We start from the raw sequence: 23,266 nt of genomic DNA, 5'->3' as shown, positions 1-23,266 counted from the left end.
TGTTGAGACAATAACATACGTTAAAACTTTATGTAAGCACAACCCACTGAAGACTTTTCAAGCTAGCCCATTTTTGGTCAATTCCTTCACCTTTCTAAAACTTCCTCAACTCAGATCCTAATCACAACATCGTATAATAAAGGAATTTGTACATAATGAACCTTAACAGTTTTAGAAGTAAAGCAAAAACAGTTTCCTTATAGCCAATAGCCCTCAACTTACTTTTTAAATGAAGTTACCTAGAAAGTACCTGATTTACTATAAAAATTTCTGTAGTAAAAAAAACATAGAAGCTAGGTGAAAATAGGTGAAAAGCCTAAACTCATTCATATTCAAAAGACTACTTAAATATCCATTCACATCCATAAACATCTGTTAGCACCAACTCCTAGCTATAAATCCTATACCATTCAAAGTGTCTGCCTATTTCTATGTAACACTACATTGGAAAAATCTGGGCATAAAGTCTACAAGCTTTCTACTGTCACAAAGAAAAAGTATTTAAGGTGAGATACGCAGAAGCATTTCATCGATTCCTCCCCACTCCCCTCTGAATTTTACAGACCTAGGCAAAAGTCAACAAGTTAACTATGGCTGATTTGTTTTATTGGGGGTGGGAGGCTGCTGGTGACGGTTTTTCCATAGTGCTGAGCTCAGCAGCAAGGTTCTTGAACAGAATTTCAACGAACAAATGCTGTTTACTACAGTGCTTGATATCTGAATATTATCTAACTTCAGAAATCAGCAGTTTCATAGATGTTCATAGGCATACTACTTCCTCCTCCAAGTACAGCTTTGTATTTCTTACAATATTTAACCAAATGCTGAAGTGTTATAAATGTCTACATGCATGCTAGGTCAGACCACATGAGCTTTCTATACACAAGAATTGATTTGACTTCTTTGAGAACCTGCTCAGGCACACTGATGTCTCATGAACAGTATACTCAAAGAAAGAAGCTGTACATTTTCAGCATACTTTTCAACAAGCCAGATACCCTGCCATAAACAGTTATTTCTAAGCCTCTTGGACACAAGTCTTATTTACTAGCACTGTAGCTCAAATATTCATTAGCTAGTATTTCAGTATAAATATATGCCACTGAGTTTCTCTCTTCAAATGACAATATTTCATTGTTTCAAGGTACATTTCTTCAAAAATTAGGCTAGAAAAAAATGGAACAGAAGTTTAGTAGTCTCACAGTCTTGTTCATTTATTGTGGCTTCTTTTTCTTGTTTTTCTTGTTCATTTATTAGGCTTCTTACATTCATTGTGACAGAAACCAGTAAGGTGGTGGAACAGTGTTAGTTAATTTCAACAAGCAGATAGCACATGTCTCTCTCAACAGGCTTCAAACCCAAGGAAACAGTGGTACCTGTTAAATCACCTGAAAGCATTTAAGAAGGGGTAAGAGAAAAGTATTTTCCCTAAAATATTACTTGAAATGCTCATTAGTGAAGAAGACATTGTTAGATCTTTCACAACTTGCACTACCCAAAGTTTTTCTTGCACAGGAAAAAGCCATATTAGAAGTGGTTTTAACTTAGACTCCTAGAGAATAAAGTAGACTTTAAGATCTCTCTAATCATCAGTGGGATAGTAAGACATACTGCTCTTTCAAGTCATCAATACAGACAGAGAATGAAGAACAGAAAGATGAGTCATCTAGATTTAGGTTGGAAATTAGGTTGAGGTTCAGGTTGGAAATGAGGAGAAATTTCTTCTCAGAAAGAGCAGTCAGGCATTGGGACGGGTTGCCCAGGGAGGTGGTGGAGTCACCGTCCCCGGGGGTGTTCAAGGAAAGGTTGGACCTGGTGCTTAGGGACATGGTTTAGTGGGTGACATTGGTGGTAGGGGGATGGTTGGACCAGACGATCTTGGGAGGGCTTTTCCAACCTTAATGATTCTAAGTCACAAGGAAACAACAACCAGCTCAATATTGTTTACGCAATGTCAGTAGGCATTGAAGAACAGTGAGAATCATACTCTAGCTGTTCTCAGTGTGCCACAGAACACAAATATACTTTTTACTCTAGAAATCACTAAGCACTAAGATACCACATTAGAGATTACCCTAGCATTACATCAGTTTGCTTAGTCTTCAGGCTTCCTGTGTTCTTTCCTTCCCATCTTGTCAACAGCAGATCCAGCCACTCTCCTCACATCCTCCAGGAAAAACTAGATGTTAAGAAGTAACAGATGCTGCTCTTTTTTCCTTTTGTCTCTTGCAGGCTCAGAATCTTACAACACCTTAGGGTTGCCAAAATTCCCCAGCCTGTGACTACATAAGGCATTATTAGTCTGTCTTACTAGTCACCCGCTAAGTTTATAGTGATCTGTAAGCGCAAGATATAAAATAAGTGATGTTGAAATAAGTTGTAAAAATCCCATTTTACAGAAGTTGCAGCAAGCAAGTACTTCAGGGATAAACTCTTAGTAAGATCCAGAAAGATTGGGAATCATAACTGCTAGTCTAACATTTTTTAAATTGAACAAGATACCAAAAAATTTCCACTGAAGAAGGTGTATTATGAAGTTGCGAACACCTAATATGCAACCAGATGAGCCATAAGCACATAGATTGGTCATTAGTGCAGAGGGAAAAAAAACCATTTTCAATGTGAATGTAGTAGATGCATTTAGAAATAAGGTAAATACCTAAAACTACGTTTTGAACACCTACTGAAAAATGCCTGAAGCTATCAAGCATTATAGGTTAATTAAAAGCTGATTATGTTTCATAACCTACATCTGCTGTGTTCAACTAATAAAATATGGTCTAATGACTTAAACGTGGCCCAAGCAATAATCTCTCCTTGTTAAAGATCAAACAGAACAAATTGATTCTGGTCTTGGTACACAGCTAGCACTATAACTGACAGTAGTTCACCAGCTTTTAAGGTAACAAGAACTAAGCCTGTGATTTCAAGAAATTACCAGAAAGTACTTGTACAGCATAGAATAAAGTCCTTGTTCTTTTTATTTTACAAGTCCATATAGCTGATACAGCTTTTAAGTGCTATCCCTAAGGTGTTTTAAAAGGGGTGTGCACGTATACACACAGTCTTGTGCAAAATGCCTAGAAATTAATCCTGATGAACATCTCTTGCAGAGCACTGCCCTCTAGCGAGGTTGCATGAAACAGCCAATTTAAAAGGTAAGTCATTTTGCTATTATATCACTGTATAAGAGACATAAACAAGGAAAGTACTCACAATTCTAAGGGTCCAAAATAAACCCCAAAGTTCCCATCTTCTTATAACAGCCTGTTTCAAGACTTCAGCTGAAAGCGTGACCACAAAACGTGCAATTCTACCAACTAAACCCTTATCAAAAAGGAATCCATTCAGGTTAGATACCTTAAGCTTAGGATATGCAGTGCTTTAAAGACACACAAGTCAAATATAAATTAAATTTTCCATGGTATGAAAGCCCCACAAAAAAACAAAAACTTAATTTCAAAAATATTTTAGTATAGCAGTGTTCTATATTCACTATTTTTTCATTTGAATTACATTAAGTACAAGGGAAGCCACACGATACTTTTTTTTCCCTTTATAGCATATGATACAGTTCAATTGCCTACACTGAGCACTATTTCATATGGATACAATGCAGCATTGCTTGTCTTGGAGCAGGCAAGCTAGTACAATTGAGTCAAATGTGGTGCACTTTAACATGTCACACCAATACAGGCAACACTTGTATATAAGCTTGTATACAAGGCACTAATGCAGCACCTTTTCTTTAAGCTGTACCTTTCTTTTCTGCACACCTACACTGTACTTTTTTTTTTTTTTGCATAGTAATCTGATTCTACAAGTAATAGTCAACTGTTTGCCTCACAGCAAAAAATCTGTCTTTGTATCTGGCTCTTTACCCATACTATCATTCTAAAGATAAAAGTCAGAATTAGAGAATCTTATTTCTGGAACACTATTCTGGACAGCTAACAGTTACAGTGGTTCACACATCTTTCCTAAATTGTGAAGAATAAAGGAGAAAGCCTCTTAAATACATCTGAAGATGTAAGACCATCTCATGGACAGGCTTTTGTTGTTGTTTGTGGGATGTTTTTTTTTCCTGAATGCTCATTTCATATGGCTTGGGAAATCATTCAGTATATTCACTAGCAAAAATTCAGTTCCTTTACGTTAAGTTTTATTAGCAACTGAAGACTGGATATGAGAGCACAACAATTTTTCACAGAACACTTAAAATCTCAGGTTACAGAACAAACTGATCTTACTGAACGTACCAGTTCAGTTTGACATTTATGTCATCTCCTGCATACATAATGAACAGTACACTGAATACCTGTTCACCGGTTCCTCTAACTCATCACTACACTACCTTTCTGCTTTACGTTAATACATTCACCTTCATATTAATGAACTTTAATTTCCACTGCAGAGAGTCAAAAGAAACACTAGGAAAAATAAGTGAGACTAAGCTGGCCAAAAAGTGCCATTAAGGTTTGTAAGATGCAGAAGCTAAGGAGTTGCAGTACTTATGTTCAAGGACAACAGCCTCTGCTCTACAGCACGCACAGTGAGCTTGTGCTTGCTGGATGTGTTACTTAACTGTTAGAAAATTTTACTTGATCAGTTGAGAAGCTGAGCTTAGCTATTATACCCAGCTGTTGTTTTTCTGCATTGCTCCATCAAGCACAGAAGAGCATTAACAACCAAAAGATTAACTTGCCTTCAAAGTATAATCTCTAAAATCGCAAAAGTACAAAACTATCATTGATCCAGCAGTTTAACATCTATAGATCTCCACAGCTGCAGTAGGAATCAGGCTGTTAAAGCAAAAGAACAAGGTGGTTTGCTATTTTGGATACTTATTTGTTCATGAAGAACTGACTGTAATCAAAGAACTACGTTTCTTTTGTATTTAAGAAGCGATATTGAAGTGATTAAGTGGTAATGACCATAAAAGCTGCTAACTTGTAGGTTTCTCAATACCTGTTTGAAGTCTACCTAAGAAGTTCAGTAGTAAACGAGTGCTTTTAAGGTTAGGTAGCTTACAAAAGGCTTTAAGCTTCTTCCCCTTCAATATAAATAAGTCAAATGAAAGAAAAGTAAATCATACTCTAGACAAAAATTAGGTGTGAAAAGATCATTAAATTTGTCAGCTGACAAACTGAATTTTGTACCGTCTTCTCTCTCAGGATGAAGGAGAAAGGATCGCTTTACTATTTCATAAAAAGTCAAATAACGCTTATTAAATGTTTTGGAAAAATTACAAAGCCAATTATAATCATCCTTCAAGGACATGCTAAATGGGATGCAAAAGATCACTCAAAAATTAATCTGCCTATCATTGTGCAAGTAATGTGTTATTCTGCCTTGAATTCAAATAGCAATCTGGAGCTGACAACAACTATTGTATTAATACCTAGGGCAATGTAAAACCATTCCAATGCAAAAACGCATTAATGAAAGAATAGATTCAAATTACATCATCTGTGAAACCATTTCAAACAAAGCACTGCAGTCCTGATTTATCATTTTCTTATTATATCACATATTTATAAACACAGAAAGCTGTCAGTATAAATCATCAAGGTCATGGATCTTGAGAGACCCCCCTAAGGATCACTTATTCATATTTTTTACAAATGTATTTTAAAAACCTAGTGCTGTACTTTAGTATTATGCATTACATAACACCAAAAAAGCAGATTTGAGCTATTAAGGTTTTGCAACAGAAAAGGAACCAGCAATTAAAGACTATATTGGAAATTAAGCCACACCAAGAAAAAAGTTCACACAATGTTGCTAATTTAAACATTGCATGTACTTTGAAAAAATGATACAATTTCACACTCTTGTCAGTAATATGGACATATCTATGATGTGAGAAGTTGTAACTGACTTCATCTATACTTTTGATAAAACCACTATTGCCCTCTCAGAAAGAAAATCTGGAATATACACCTTTCCTAGCTGCACCTTCTTCCCCCTTCCTACTTTCCAGAAGGGTCAACTAGTGTCATTAATCAATGCCAAGAAAATAATATTTTAGAGCATTCGGCAAGGAAATACAACATGAAGTGTGAGTTTTGGCAGTGCATCCAAGAAGACCAGGCTAAAAACAAGGATCAAACCAAAGATAGGCACAAGAAACTTAACTGCAATTTCCAAGGCTTAAAATACTTTTCCTCCGCATCCACTTGCAAAAGCAGCAAATTTGTTTCTTGTACAACCAAGTCTCTGAAGTTATAAGGTAAAGGAAAATAAAGTGATTTATAATGTTTAGATCATGAGCAAGCATTAAGTGTTCCCCCCGCCGCAGAACAAGCATCTACACTCCCCTCACTTGCACAAGTAATTTCTGAAAATTTGCCTCCTACCATACTATTTAAGTTATTCTTTAAATGCATTTACTATCCTCTGGTACAGAATTATCAGCACGTAATCTTGCAAAAATTCATAGCTCCTAAAACACAGAACTACCTACTTCTCTGAATACACTGCATACTGTTATTAAACAAAGTGCCCAGCGTTGTTTGAGCATTAATTCCACAGTAGTGGATAAAGAGGAATATTTAAAAAAAATCTAATAAATGATTTGCTTAAAAACAACAGCTCTGTTAGAACAGAAAAGTTTTCCAGCGTGGTCTAAGTGAGGTTGTAAGAGCAAAACAAGTACTGTGAATAAAATGAACCAAAGAAAGAATCACTCATCAATCACTGTCCTGTGAAGTTTTTCCTCAGCTAAAATCTAGTTTAAGCTGAGAGGACATCTCACATCAGTTACAAACATGACAGGTGCCACTCTTAGTACATTTCTAAATGCCACAGGTCCATAAGGTAGACAGAATCCCAGAATTCTTGAGATTGGAAGAGACCTCTGGAGATCATCCGGTCCCAACCCCCCTTACTCAAGTAAGGACACCTACATCTGCTTTCCCAGGACCATGCCCAGATAGTTTTGGAGATCTCCAAGGAGGGAAACTCCACAACATCTGTAGGCAACATTTGCCAGGGCTCCGTCACCTACACAGTAAAGAAATGCTTCCTAACATTCAAAGGGAACCTCCTGTATTTCAGTTGGTGTCCATTGCCTCTTGACTTGTCCCTAGACACCACTGAAAAAAACCTGGCTCTGTTTTCTTTGCCCCCTTCCCTGAGGTGTTTACAGACATTGATGTGATCTCCCCAAGCTTTAATTTCTCTAGACTTAAGCTGTTCCAGAACATTACCAGCTCACATTGCGCTTCTTGTCAACAAACGTCTTGGCCTTTCTCATCAGGGCTGCTCTCAATCCATACTCTACCCAGCCTATATTTGTGCTTGAGATCGCCCTGGCCCAGATGCAAGACTTCGCCTTGTTGAACCTCATGAGGCCCACCTCTTGAGCCTGTTCAGGTCCCTCTGGATGGCATCCCTTCCCTCCAGCATGTCGACCACACTACACAGCTTGGCGTCATCCACAAGCTTGCTGAGGGTGCAATTGATCCCACTGCCCATGTCACCAGCCTCTGGGCCTGGCCATTCAGCCCATTTTCAATCTACCTCACTAGTTGTTTATTGAACCCATACTCCAGCTTCTCTGAAGGATCTTGTAAGAGACCCTCAGTGTGGGCTACGTTTGGCTTTCCAACAAATATGCACATTTTTTAAATTCCTACGGTAAGATATGTTAGGATGTTGTAACACTGCACACATATGTTCTATGTTTTTGGAAAATTCAGAAAATTTTTTGCCCATCTTCTGATTTTGTGCCTACCTTACCTACCAACTTGTTCACTGGAACAGCCAGGATGAAAACAAGAAAAAGCTAACAGAACAAAGTTTAATACAGCAACTGTAACATGTAATCTGAGGATTCACTGTTATGGAGTTCTTAATATGGTGAAAAAACAGGCACCTTCTATCTCCCTTTGTAAGCATTAGAGTAGCTTCTTTTTCTCTACAAAAAGCTAGTACTACTGGAAAAAGGTTCCAACTCGAGAACACACCCCACAACCAGACACTGTTTTAAGTTCACAGAAGTCAGTTGCCACATCCTACAGGACTGTCCCAAATGTCATCACACAGGAAGCTAGACAGAACAAGCCAATTTTCCCACTTAAAATATGGAGTTGAGATCCCTTCTCTACGCACTTTTTGTTCTTCAGTTATTCTCCTTGCATCACATTTCTATTCTCGCTTGAATGACGTGGATTTAAGAAATCCTGTAGAAACATTTAGTTTGCTCCTTTATTCCAATATTACCTGTTGACTTCAGAATATTTCCTAAAAAGCACATTCAAATTCAAGTTCAGTTCTGACAACAGATCTTGCTTTTACCCAAAAGCATTTGCAAAAACATACCTCATCTTCTATATTAAATCATCCCTGGAAGTAGTTAAGTAAGTCCTGACCTTCCCTGACATTGGCAATTTCCACATTAATTCCTTAAGCTGTTACTTCTACATTAGTATTCTCCTAATGCTTTACTTTCAGGAACAGGATGCTTTCAGGTTCAATACATATTATTAAGCCCTCCTAAATTTATACCTAATATTTAGCTAAAGTTGAAGAACTCAGGAGTTTTTCCATACCAAAATGTTTCTCTCAAACATTTTGAGCTCTAACAGTGCGTTTCATGATACTCAATTCAGAAGCTGGGGTGAAGTTCACAACAATGATAGTGTTCTGTGTTCTTCCACATAATATGGAAAAAAAAAAAAACAAACACCTTCTCTGCATCACTTTGTCAAATTTAGTGGATGGATTTTGATATTCAAGCCAGGCGAAAATGAAAACCAGCATGCTAATCTGATGATGACCAAACAGAACTCTATCTTTCACCATGGCAGTACCTTGACAGTTGTCAGCAATTATAGTCCAGCATGATGCTTCAACATGTGTCCCCCCTAGCCCCCAGGAACATCACATCAAATGTATATTGTGTAGACTATATTGCGTAGTCTGGTAAGTCTGTTCTTTGCTGCTTGAAGAGCTCGCCATAGATTTCACCAAAAGCAATACATTAAATCAATAGTTACTTCAGAGAGGCCCAGCATACTGCATCAATGCTGACAGTACTCCTTAAAAAATAGATTTTAACTAGATTAGTCATTACAGTAAATTTGTTAGTTCCATAACTTAAACTGTAGTCATTTACAATCTAAAGAACATCACCCTCTGCACCCCTCCTCCTGAGGAAGAAGGAAAGTATGCTTTCAGAGAGAAAGCCTAGAAGCATACAAATACAGAAGTGAGCTTTTGCTCCCAGTATCTACTCAAATTCAAGGCTGCCTGGTGCCAATGCCAAAGCTTCTTTTCCTTAACTTTTCTCAGTATTGCATATTACCACAGCACAGAAGTGCAATTTCTGAATAGCTATAACCCAATTCTTCACATTCAAGGCCATGCAGAACAGTCTTGTTAACATTTGATTAATCGTAGAACGTATAAGCTATATTCCAGGCAACATACGCAGAATCCACCAATTCATCTGCTTCATGGTACTCTTCTAGAAATACCATTTAAAATGAAATTCAAGTCAGCTGCAATAAGTGCAGGCACAGCATCACTGTTTACTTCCAGTGTTTTGAGTTCAAGTTGTAGGTCTTAAACATAAAACCACTCTTAGCTTAGAAATTTATTTTAATGCAATTCAGTTATGAAAGAATTTGCTAGGCTCTCTCTTCCTACACTACAACCTTCATTATATGTTCATTTAGAATAGATTTTATTTTATTTTTTTACAGTAATATAAATCAGTATACAGAAGACTGGATACATCTGTTCTTGATTTTTCTTATAACCACACAGCCCTTTAATAGTGCAAATATAAAACAGGCAATGGAACAGGCTGAGGATTTTCAGAAGTCGGGAACCAGGGGAAAAAATTCCATCCTCACTGCAAATCCTCAACTCTTAACTAGGAAGAACAAAAGATCTAAGATCACCTCTGTTCAGAGAAGGAAATTCCAGTAACATGTATTGCATTCTCACTTATTGTCTACCCTTTTCTCATAATCTGCTAAGCATCTGTATGAAGATTTCAAGTAGATGTTCTTGTGCTCACCCTTACAAAAAGAGTATTCCTTTTGGCATTTACAAATCTACCAGCAATTATTAAAGAATAGTTTAACAACTAAGAACCATGACAAACAATTCTATATGCTACAGAAGGCTGTCTAAAAATACAGGAACTTAATTACTTGTCAGATATCTAACATCACAGGCAAGCATTACAGACAATACCTCAAACTTGCCTGAGTATTGATGCTTCTTATCTAGAGGCTTTTTTTTTTTAATGCAATATTAACATAAGAATACAAACCTAAAAGGCAGACTGCACAAAGGACTGAACTGGTAAGTTTACAAAAATAAGCAGTTACTCCTTCCAGAATTATGCTTTTTTTCCTCTTAAGTGTAAGGACTAGAGCTATCCAAACTGGTACAGTGTAAGAGACTATACTCTTACAGCTCTCTCTCAGGCTCAGGAAAGCATGACAATGCACAAACTTTTCACTGAGGTAACTTATAAATTATAAGTCCTACCACTGGGAAAAGCAGTCCTCAATACAAACCACAACCCAGGTGTGAGAATTAAAGTGTGTTTTTGCAGTGGAAAATTCCACTAACCTTGCATCTTTAAAAGCGATTGTGCAGGCATAACTCACGAGCATGTTTAGCAGATAAGGGGACAGTGAAAGGTCCCACTGTCCCAAAATAAGGAGGATAGCTAAGAAAAACAAGACAAGCAGTGCAAAATCAGTAAAAACAAAAAATCATGGGCCCTCTAGTCATGAGAGAAGAAGGAAAAAAAGGAAAAGGATAAATTAAGGGATGGTCAAATAAAATTGTACATACATGGTATAGTAATAAGCATCAAGTAGTTTGTGAACCTGTGAACCTGTAGTAGTACTCAGCCAATGAGAAAACTGGGGAGGAATTCAGCGTTGGATAATAGGGAATATAAGGTTGTGATACACTTTTGCTGGGCACTCCTGCTTGCAGGACACCCGCTCACTGCGATCACAAACAAAAATGCGATTTCACTGAGATTCTCGCCCGTGTTATTGGCTGCGGATTGTTTCTCACACAGGGACATGGCATCCACATGCTGCTCAAGTTGTCTGAATAGTGAATTGAGAGCAGTGCTGTCATGCTGTTACAGGCAGAAATTGCATACTTACGGAAGCCTGAATACCACTACAGTGAGCAAAAGCGTTATGAAAAAGACAGAGCCTAGAAAAGCTGTTCCAACTCCAACTTTTAGAACGTAGACCTTCTATTTAGTGGCTTTCACTGAACATGATGCATTTGTACCTCAGTCCACCCACGTATCAAACTTAATTCACTGTTTTGGCCTCAGATTTTTGATTGCCTGTAAACAGTGCCAAAAAGTACACCACCAGAGATGGACAACAGTCTCCTCTGTGAGCTCATGCCCAAGTCTTTCATAGAATAACTCCTCCATTTCTCCCACCATGTCGTAAACCCTACTGTGTAACAAAAATTATGGTTTTGGAAGGATAAAATGCAGCAGTTAAAAGCAAAGTAAATAGTAATTCCATGCTCCAAACATTTGCATAGATAGCTCCAAGTTTTCAAAGCAAACTAACCTTAAAAATTTAGTAATTAAGGCATTCAAAGAAGGCTATTGTAGTTCTCATGTTTGATATTTCACCTCAATGACCACCACCCACCAACTGCAAAGTCCTAAATACAGTAAAACTAAGGCACCGGCCTTAAGGACAGGTTTTGTCTTCATTTGATAACCCCCCCCGCCCCAGACAGCACAGAGCACTGAAGTTACTGAACATTAAACATAAGTCATATTCCCAGGTTCAGTTAGTCTCAAGGACAGAAGCATATTGTGACATGCAGCTGAACAGTGCCTAGAAACAGTCTGGGCTCAGCAGTAAATCCAAGTCAGTGGCATGGTAAGGAAATAAAATGTAGGTGGGGAGTATTAGCAATAAATTCAAAAGCTTTCATGTTACTTTCTGAAACACTGTATACACTTCAGTCAACAATAAACTTGTGTAAAACAGTCTGCATTTTAAATGCTTGTAGATGTTCATTAACAACCAAAAAAAAAAAAAACCTTGGGTAGCTGTTTGCCAGCTTTAGTCTGGAAAAAAAGGCAAAAACATTGAAGATATTCTCCCAGCTAATGATTTTGTTCTTAATTTTAGTCTCATGAAGGTCAAAAACTCTACATGTGCTCTGCAGTAATGTAACTGAACAAGAGATTAATCTCTCCTTCCATAATTAAGGGAAACAAATTTAAAAGCTGACATGTTATTACAAGCTAAGTGAAGGTCTAGGTCTTTTTTGACCAGGACATGATCTAGATGTCAGCAATATAGCCTGAAAAATTTAGCGCCTATGTCAGTCAGAAAGGGCTTAAAAGTAATTAAATTTATGATTCAGTTCAAAATAAAGCACTTAGTCAATAGAGATGAGAGCAGCTAGGTGAGGTGAGCTGCTCTCAGCTCTATTGACTTCACTGCTCGTATTAGGTGGCCCACCGAAGTGCTCTCCTACAGCAGTGCGAGCTGTCTCCTACAGCAGTGGCTCAGTGGCCTCATCACCACTCAGCTGTTGGCACTCAACATCCCCTTTACAGCTCTGTGCTGAATTGCCTCCCAGCATCCTGCTGTAACTTATGCCAGCTTAAAGGCATTAATAAAAGCATAGCTAATAACTTTGTCTCTTTATTATTAAATTTGGACTTGTTCAGGAGTCAAAAGATTTAGCAGGCACTTCACCCCTTTATCTAGTTATGACTGAAGGGCTCTTACTTCTGTCCTTGTTCTGCAATGGTTTAGCTCACTTATCTTTTGCCCGAAGACAAGCTAGTAGCAGTGCTTCAAAATAACTTTTATTGTCTGAGCTATTGTTACTGAGCCACTCAGAATTCACTAGCAAAGCTACACAGGTCTACTATGTTAGAGCCAGGCTGCAATGGAAAAGAGCTATTTCAGCAAGGACACGCATTTAAAAGATTAACACCTATTACGAAAACATTGAACTCGTACAAGCTTTAAAGTTTCATCTGCAGTTAACCGTTAGGCTTTAAAACATCATCTTAGCTGCAAAATTTTACCCTGATGACAATTTAATACTGTAGCAATACAAATAGGCCGATATTCGGTGACTGAATAAACTGAACAGATGAAAACAGAAAGTGACAACATGAATATGAAATGTTGGTCAAATTATTCCAATTGTCACTTGCCACATACAAAACGTGTAGAATCAGTTATCATCTGAAGACAAGTTATAAGCAATAAAAAAAAGCCTGTAAGTTAAAATGCTTCCTTTTCCTTTGCACTTAAAAATATTCAAATAGTATTAATCCTATGATTCATGATCTGTTACTGAATGCACTCTTCTGAATCCTTTTAAGCTACATTAAGAACTGCAGTAGTTTAATTGCATGTGTAGGACTAAAAGAACACTCCCCAGGCTTTGGAAAACAAGCTTCTACAGTGTTTCAAACTCAATTTGCTTTTAACTTAAGATTTTCTGGATTTCTGAAGGCATACATGGCAGAAGATACTGCAGATTCTTCGTATGTAGAACTGAATATTGACATGCATAGATATGCACTTGTACTCACATTCTAGAAATACAGAACTGTGAAGCAATGCCACCTGCTGAAGAAATTGCTGTTTTGTTTACTGAATGAAGAACAGCCTTTTACAAGAAATGTAGTTGTGATTAAGAAAATGTTGCATATTTCATTATACATAAAGTTATTGCCAGACTTCTGCTTATAATGCTCTGTAGGAATAAAACCATCAATGTAGATGAACAGTAGTAAGGTTACAGTCAGAATGACACCACCAAGTCTAGGTTATGCCATTGTGCAATGCATAAATAGCAATATTTAGTTCTCTCCTGCTGAATGGAGCAAGAGACAAGCCTCAGTACAGTAGGAACCAGCGAAGTTGTATTACAAGGCATAAAGAAGAATGATCTCCCCTTGCAGGAATACATTGAAACCAAACCTGAACTGAGCTCAAGTTCTGAAACAGTGGTTCTTAAGCTGCAGTAAAGTTATTCCTCTCATTCCAAGAAGTCGGAAGTATTATTTCAAACCATGAAAAAACAGAACTAGAAGATACTGCTGAAACTACTTACCATGATGACTTTTTTCTGTACAACTGTGGTTCATGATAACGGCAAATATCATTAACATAAGAAGTTGAAACATTTGTTTAACAACTTACTGTGTAAGTGATAGCTGCCAACATTCCAATCACAGTCAAGGAACTAATGGAAAATGAAAGAGCAGTCAAGCCATCTGAAAGAAAAAAAAAGCCTGCTTAAGTTTCCTACAGTAGAGATACTCATTTTTCTTGAATTGGTTTCCTGAAATTTAAGTTCATTAGATTAAAGAAAAAAACGAGCTGTAATTACCAGCCATATTAACTTAGATTAAAAAAAGCTGTGCTAGGTGAATTTGGCAGCTTTTTCTTCCTCCTCCAATACTTCAAGAAGCAGGACAGCCATCCCTCCCTCACTACAGACTTGAAGGTAATGCATTTAGTTAAGTGGTTGAATAGCCACTGATGAACTTAGCTCCCACCACTGTCTAATGTCTCACTGTCTAACCTTCAATATCTATTTACAGCCTCCACAGAGTATTGTGGTTAACCTTCCACAATTTAGGCATGCATTCTGGATGGTTTTATCCTTGATTTGTTATCCCCCAGCTTCTCGTAATCAAGCACTACACAAACAATCAGGCAGACATAGATCCCTCAAACAACCAAACAAGCCAGGGACTGTGGGCTTCAGCTTGACTCAGACCACGTACACCCAGATACAAACTGGAAAAAGGTCAGGGAACTGAGGAGTTACTGCAGCCTTGCTATCACTCTAGAAATTAGAAGGGATAGGCAGGAAAGAATGATACCAAACTCATCCCCAAAGGCAACAAGCTTCTAGAATCCTCCTGCATAATTCTGCATAACAGCCCTGTCCCTAATCCTGCCCACGAGGACACAACTTGGCAAGCTTCCTTGAACTTTCCTCATTAAATAGCAGCACAGTTGTGTATAGTAGCTATTAGAGAAGTTAACTTTGACAGATCGGTTTCGTGTCTGCACCCAGTCACAGAAACTGCAAATTGGGCCACTGCCTCGTGTTCTCCCTCATGTCCTCCCCCTTCCTCTGGGAGATTCAAGAACTCTGAGCAAAACAGCTTTCATTAAACCTAACTGTTAGCCAGAGTCCATTCACTAGCCTGTTTCCAAGAGGCTGGAGCACATACCATACACAGAGGTTGAGGGAAATGGGCTTGTTCAGACTGGAAGAGAGACAGCTTTGGGAGACCTAACACAGCCTGCCAGTACCTCTGAGGTGTTTATCAAAGAGGTGGAGTCCAGGCTTTTCAGTAGTGCACGGTGGTTGAATAAGAGACAAAGGGTGACAGCATGTACATTCATGTTGGGTAAGAGAATTATTTTTCACCATGAGATGAAAGTCTCCATCTGTAAGGGTTTTTCACGAACTAGCTGATAAAGCCCTGAGCTGCCTGCTCTGACCTTACAACTTCCAGCTTTGAGCAGGAGATTGACTAGATGACCTGAGGTCCCTTCAGTCTGAAGACTGTTGCCTGATCCTACCAAGTTAAAGTCACAGGGAAGTGCCAGTAGAGTCAAGAAATCAAATCCAGATGTGCAAATCCAAACCCAGCATCTTGATGACCTTACTAGAACTAAACATTGGCTATGCTATACCTTCAGAGCAAAGACAGCTACAGAACTGAATATTTAATTGACAGCCATGTCAATGTTGCTTAGAGAAATTAGCTTGCATCTCAGTTCAACTACTGTCACTACCCATATAAACAGTTTAGGATGCATTTTATTCCATACTGTCAGAACACTTCTCTAGCTTCAGACAAACAAAGGGACAGCAAAATGTATGACAAAACAACGGACTTGGTTTCCCTATCCCTTGTGCTTGGAGGAAAAGCTTAAAACGGAGTTCATATTAAGAAAGACTTTGCAAAGAACACTGCTAAAATACTAACTGAATCCTCAGACCTGTGCAACAACCACAGAACTAGAAGCAGTAACAGAGCCAAATGCCTGCTGGATTATGCGTACATACAGTAGATGCACAAGTTCAGAAGCATGTGCGGGATACAGTGGAATCAACTCCAGCAAACTAAAGTGCCTCCTGAAATGTAAACTAATATACTATGTTCTCTTTTTAATTATTTAATTCCTTCCTGTGGAATCAGCAGCTCAAAGCATTCCAAATCTTATTCTGAAGAATTACTGCAGTGGAGCAAGTAAACTCAAATTAGAGAACTGTCACCAGGAAAGTTACTTTTTGTTCAGTTAATGGTATGCATGCCTGAATAAGCTAATGGCAAGCAACGCAAACTCAGAACAGAACTCAAACTTACGGCTACTTCCAAATTCTTCAAAGAGGAGCTTCACTTTCTCCCATTCTGTGGAGTTCTTCTTATTGGGAATATCCAAAGGAACAAAAGCCCTGTAACAAAACAGAAAGTCATCTCACTTACCCTCGTCAGGCAAATATAAAAAAATTGTACTTCCAACTTAAGCAAATGGAATCCATTCATTCCTGAAGAAAAATTGTTTGATGTTAAGCTTCAAAAATTCTGAATTCAGTGTTACATTTAATATACATTCCTCATATATGGCTTATTTGGATCAGCAGAGTTCATGTGAGCCTGTGCACAGCTAGGTCTGCAGTCAATGAACAAATAATTTTCAATTTAACCAGTCCTAACAGAGGCAAGGACCTTACACTCAAGCATCATTAAACGATGTCCTGTGTTGATTTACTAACCTGGCTTGACTTACAGGAAGAATAATTAAAAAAAACAAACCCAACAACTATCACTTGAGATATTCTTCTATAAAAATCACATCACTAAAAGCTAGAATAAAATTCATGATTGCCACAGCAAGCATTTAATTAAAATTTAGAGGGACATGTCTGTGTTCCACTATTACAACAAGAGAGACTAATCTTCTGCACTCCATTTCTTGTTTGGTATTTTGCCTGAGAGAACTGAACTGCAGAGAAGCCCATTAAGTATTTTTGACCTTTCAGGGAAAGAGAGTTGCAAAGAGTGCTTAGAAAAATTCCAGATAAAACAGTCATCCCATCCAAAGTCCAATAGTAAGACTAACTCTTCAGTACCTCCACAGACACAACAGCTTATTATTGAACAGCTAGAAAACCAGTACTTCCATAGCAATCTGAAATCACAGCTTCCAGACATTCAGTATGTGAAGGAGGCTTATCAGAAAGCTGGAGAAAGACATCAGAGCCCGTAGTGACAGGATAAGAGGCAGTCATTTCAAACTCAAAGAGGGAAGATTTAGATTGGATATTAGGAAGAAATTATTCACTCAGAGCGTGGTGGTAGACTGTAACATGTTACCCAGAGAAATTCCGGATGCCTCATCCCTAGAAGTGTTCAAGGCCAGGCTGGATGGGGCTTTGGGCAACCTGATCTCATGAAAGATGTCCCTGCCCACAGAAGAGAGAACTGGACTAGATGATCTTTAAGGTCCCTTCCCATCTGAACCATTCTATGAAAGTCTGCAAGTCACAAGGAAGCCAGTTCGGAAGTCAACAAAGAAATTTAGATAAAGAACGTGAGAACAGAAACCAAAAATCCAGAACAAGTACCTTTTGGACTTTTGTAAAAATAGAAGAACAGAATGGGATTCTTGCTTCAAGTTCCAATAATCAAGTAACACACATCTTGCCTTGAACTTCAAGTATAGAATACAAGCATGTGTTTCAGAGATTAGTGCTAAACTATGCACACTTATCAATTCAAAACCAAATCAATCCATTAGCCTGCAAACAAAATTAAAAGGTCTTATCTTAACCTTTTCAAAAATGTTTAGCTTTTACTTTCTTGACCATGTAAGAGCTAGACTAAGGCTAATACTTCAACTGACACATGCTTGCTGGCTTACGGTTTCAGTCTTGTAACTGCCCCTGGTACTAATTCTCTCTTTAAAATTGTATCCAGGCAAGATCAAATCACAGGTACTAAAACAAGTTAAGTAGAACTGTCCACTTGTGAGAGATAACACAAGTAACAGCAGTTTATTTGCTGAAAAAAGTTAAAAATAGGAGGCAACTGCAAGCCAAGTGAGCTCAAGTCCTCTCACTTCAGAAATCACTATGCATTTGCTATTTGCAGACCACATGGAGGAAACAAATGAGATGGAAGAACATCCTAGGATATAACTTGCCATTTTCTTCCTCCAAGAGCAAAAGGTGTTTGTTTGTTTGTTCTTTCTTCTGCGTACCTACAAACCAGCATGTCAAAGGACATTAAGCAGAGTAGAAGGTATAGTACCCTGTCACACACATGGTCTTCAGTTAGTATTCAGCTAAATCCTGACTCGATGAGAGAAATCTCTGATTCTGCTCCTGTTCAAGTTCCGTGTAGCAAGAAGGGCCTCAGAAAGGCACACAGTAGCTATGAATTCAGAGTCTCAAATCCCAAACAAGCAGGAATCTTACCTCACCTTCTGAACAGGGTCCCCCCCAACTAGAGGCCAACTAGCCAGCAGGCTGTAACTAGCCCAACCTTGACTTCTGGCCTCTAGCTTATCAGGCCACAACATGAGCGAGGCACAGTTAGCATGCCTAGTTGTCTACAGACCAGCATCCAGCCCACAGTCCCAAAGCAGCTCTAAAACACAGCCCATCCATCGTGCCATCATGATACTGATACAGAGCACTTTAGGCCTGTTTTTCATGCACACGAAGCAAGAAGAAATTTGACAGAAGTCAGTCATTTTGATATGTTGACTAAATGGTCAATGGACAATAGCAGCTATCATCAGATTAAGACCGTGATTTGCTAACTAACTATTCACCTACCACCAGCACACTACAACAGAAGTCAGTCAATTGTCAGCGAGTGAATAGAGTACGAATGCCAACACACAGTTTTACAGGTGTAACTGGGAATTCAGCTAATTCAAGTGAACAGAGCAGCTCAACAGTGTTGTCTTGCACTTGGAGGTCTTGGCAGAAAAGAAATTACCAAGTGTACTAATTTTCAGAACAGAGTCAAAACAATCTCCTGCTTAAAACAATTCCTGGGAATACCATGATCAAGAACTACCCTGCAGAATGAAAAACAAATGCTAGACAAGCTAGACACGACTATTAACATTTGGCAGAGCTAATAGCACACAGGTGTAGACGGGTCAAATTCGATCCTTAAATCAAAGATGTAAGATTTACTAACTGGGATCTCTAGCAACTGAGTTTCAAACTAGATTTAAACTCACTTCCTTAAAATGAGTTCTGCTATAAATCATAATTATTTATAGGTTAATTAGAGCTACATACATAGCTTTTTAGACAGTAGTACTTCCAGAAAATTTAAGGTAACAAGTTTAATTATAAACACTGATAGTCAGGGAAACTATGTTTTAAATCAAACATTATTAGCCTCAAACATGAATATTTTAGTTCATAATAGGCTGACATATAGAGGTGCCTTAACGTAGATTGTAGTACCTCAAGCACTTTCCCTCCAACACATGACATTTAGGGATAAATAATAAACTAATTCAATAAAGCAAAGAATTTTAAGAAGGGAACTGCATTACAAGTAAATTTAGTTTTGAGCATCCCAGTGTAAGTTTGTCTATTCTTTGCTTTTAATGATACTTAGAATAAAACTACAAGATTAACTGACACAAGAAAAAATATTACGTTTCCCAAAATAGCTACATTGATGTCTAATGGAGCAAGATAAGTATTCAGATAGGAGTAAAATAAATTTTAGACTTCCAGCTTAGCCAGTTTTTATGGTTTCTTTGAGGAACTCTGCACAGAAAAGGTTTCCCCAAGAAGACTTTGCCCCTATCTTTAAGGGAGCCAAGCTACTTACAGATCTGTTAGTTATACAGATGACTTGCTAAACCAAGATGGTACCATACACTAACCATATGAGCGCAAGAACAAGACAGACTATGAGCCGATTTCACTAGGAAGTTAACAGGAAACATTCCAGCCCCTCCTGCTATTGCAACCTGCATGCATGAGTCTATCCTAGTCCACTAAGCCCACCCTCCTAAAAATAAATCCAGTGCATAAGGTTCCAGTCTGGTTTAATGTTGGTCTGATCCTGACCACGTGTTTACCTCTCAAAACCAGTGGAGAAAAAAAAATAATCTCCTGCTACTGCCAAGTAGAGGTAGTACTGCCAGATTGTCTTCAGTCCCACATTCAATTAACCCCCTCATGCTGAGACTTGAGCTCCAACACTCTTTTAGCTCTCTCCTATGGCAGTGGGGCTTCTGATATTGCTCTTTGACATTGCTGTGCAGACAGTAGACCAACTCCTCCATAACAATGGGTATATAAACATTCGGAATACACCCACTATTACTGACAACTGAAGTCCACATTTTTCTTCAGCACAATTCTCATTTGCTTCCTGAACTAAGCTGTTCAGTCTTGCAGTGTCCCTTAAAGGGGGCAGCCAAGAGCAATTTTTCTGCAGCATCCTCCTAAATAATAAGGTTTTTTTCAGTGCAAGGGCATCAGGACGATGCCAATATCAAACTATCTTTAAAGAAGTGAGCAACCTCCTATTTGTAAAAGCAAACAAAAGAATTATTCTGATGACAACCCAAAATATACATTATACAGTACATTTATATGAATATGATTCAAGTCAATGATTAGATAAACAGCTTTTGTCACAGCATTTTAGTAATATTTTTAGACCCAGATTAAGCTAACTCTGAGCCCCTTAGTCTCTCCTAGCAGCCAATAAGCTTTTAATTGGAAAGACACTAAAATTCTTTTGCATCCTACCTTGAAGTGTTTCTCCAAACTAGAAACAATACTATAAAACAATAAGGCAGTATACAATGAGAAGCTATACAATGAGAAGCATTAGTTTTGCTAGTTTCTACTTTACATTCTAGAACTTCGTCATGTGTCATTTTAACACGCATTTTGTAAATTTTACCAGCTTTATTGCTGTAGTCAAAACACATATGGCACAGCATACATTAGAAGCATTAAATATTGGTGTGCATGTCATGTTTAACAATGATCTTAAATTGGTTTTGTAATACTGGAGTTTCAAAATAATAGTACTTGTTGCAAACAAGTTACTCACTTCAGTAATACCTGCATAGTAAACAGATTCTAGTAAGGTGTTTTTCATACAAGGCACAACTCTGTAAAGTACAACCCCACACTATATTCATGTTTTTCCACAGAAGATTTCCGTTTGGGGGTAGTACTAAAAACATTACACCTACTCACATTCCTAAAAAATGTTTTTGGACATCCACAAAAGCATTTGGTCATAGAGAATGCAAGCAGGAAAAGCACGAGTCTTTTACACCCTGTTGTACTTCAGGTATCAATACAATTGTAAATAAAAGTTGCAGCCATCACGTCCTTGATGGATATTCACACTGCACAAAAAGTCAGAACTTGGAAGCACAAGTACCTCCACAATTAAGGAAAATATCAGTTTTGTTTCTAGTTAAAACTCTTGCTTTTCAGGTGTGCAATACCCAGGTTATTTAAGCCTTAATAGATATAAGCTAGATATTGGTTATATTGCTTGAGCACAGCATAATGTAATTTTTTAATCTTGCACAGAACAAAGTTCCATTTAGGGTTCTACTTAGTATATCCTTCTTTAATATTCAATACAAATACTTACCCAATTAAGAGAAGAACTGCACAAATTGTGAGGAATCCCAGAGTATATTTGAGTGCAGTTTTAACCTGCTGTATATTAAAAAGAAAATCATAATATTAACGTAAATCCAAAGGGATTTATCCAACAGGTTATTACAAAGCATACTCGACGCAACAGATTTTCAAGAGAACCTCCAAAATAAGCAAGAGTAGTTTTAGGTCCAAATCGGTAGTATACATTCTTGAGGAGTCCTGTAGCTTGAGGACTATGAACAACAATACTGAATTATGCTTCCATTAAGCTATGCACTTGGACAGCTGTGGCCAGAAGCCAGGGTGCACTTGTTTAGGGCAAAAACACTCAAAGAAAATTCTTACTACCAATATTTTATATTATTGCTTATTATGGCTACAATTAGAAGTTTTTATCTCCCATGTTAATATTACAACTGAATAGAGTTGAAAGGGACTGTGATTAACGATTACAAGACTCTTTAAGAAAAAGATTCTTCATTTGAGTAGCTCACAGCTTACTGGCATGGATTCATGTTCCTTGGAACATCATGCATATTAAAAAATCTTCAGAGTATTACTGAAGTCACCAAGTGCTAGCTTCACGTAAATTACTACCGCCTACTTTCAGAAAACGAAAGCACAAGATAGAAACTAAATCTGACTATCTCAGAATCAGTATAATCCTGTCTTCTGCTTCAGAGCCTGTTCACAGATATTTCCATGAATTCTAAGAAAAATCTCGTGTAAGAACTTTTAACTCCCTTTGTTATGGTGCACTTACTGAGCATGTGTTGCCATCATCTTCTTCCTTCTCCTCATAATAGAAATAGACAAAGGGTATCCACAGAAAGACGCAGAACAATATGATGGAGTACAAGGCTAGGAAAAAGATTAATTAAGTGAAAAGACAGTTATATTGGCACTTCATTTACTACATAGTAATTCAAAGGAAAAAAAAAGACTAGTTTCTTCTCATTCTAGATCTCAATTTCAAGCATTGAAAAGTTAATAAATTTAACAGCCAGCCTGTGAATTATTGTTGTTTTTTTCATTCTAAAAGTCCTTTGGAGTTAACCTGTTCAGACTATGATTTCAGATCAATTTTCAATTCAGCAATTATAAAAAGCCTAAAGGAAGCAATCGCCTGCATGCAGTGACATACAGAACTAGCACACTGGGCACAAAGAACAGAATATAATAACAACAACGTTATTCCTTACTTAGCTTGGTTGCTTCTTATCTTGGATAGTGTATATTCAGAATACCCAGCTGCTTCCACAAAATCATTTTAAAAAAGCATTTTAGCTGATGAAGCCAAATAAAGTATTGAGACCTACTACCTAGATGTGAATGAGAAGTTTAAGAGAAGTCATTCTTTGGAAAAATATTTTAAAGTGTTATGTGCCTCTACTATTTAGCATGCTGAATTGGTGTAAGAGTGCTAAGAGTGTAACAAGCAGTGTAACAAATAGTTCTTGATTTGTTTGTAAACTGTCTCACATTCAACAGGAGTAAAATTCAGTTCTAGATAACTTGAAACAATCTTAAAGCATTCTTAGATGCTCTAGAACAGCATATAAACTGC

At 37.7% G+C, this 23,266-nt stretch overlaps 1 protein-coding gene across 1 annotated transcript in view; it reads right to left on the bottom strand.

Annotated features, from left to right (window-relative positions):
* LMBRD1 (LMBR1 domain containing 1) overlaps positions 1–23,266 on the bottom strand; it is a 76,490-nt gene that overhangs the window by 34,853 nt on the left and 18,371 nt on the right. Inside the window, exons 4-7 of the mRNA XM_080587325.1 lie at positions 22,463–22,560; positions 21,689–21,756; positions 16,388–16,476; positions 14,196–14,269 (exon numbers count right to left, since the gene is read on the bottom strand). Coding sequence (XP_080443451.1) covers positions 14,196–14,269; positions 16,388–16,476; positions 21,689–21,756; positions 22,463–22,560 — 329 coding nt within the window. The remainder of the gene's footprint in view (positions 1–14,195; positions 14,270–16,387; positions 16,477–21,688; positions 21,757–22,462; positions 22,561–23,266) is intronic.

The sequence above is a fragment of the Anser brachyrhynchus genome (assembly GCF_964034855.1).
Source record: "Anser brachyrhynchus genome assembly, chromosome: 3".
NCBI classification, from domain to species: Eukaryota; Metazoa; Chordata; class Aves; order Anseriformes; family Anatidae; genus Anser; species Anser brachyrhynchus.
This window is presented reverse-complemented; position numbering and strand designations above follow the sequence as displayed.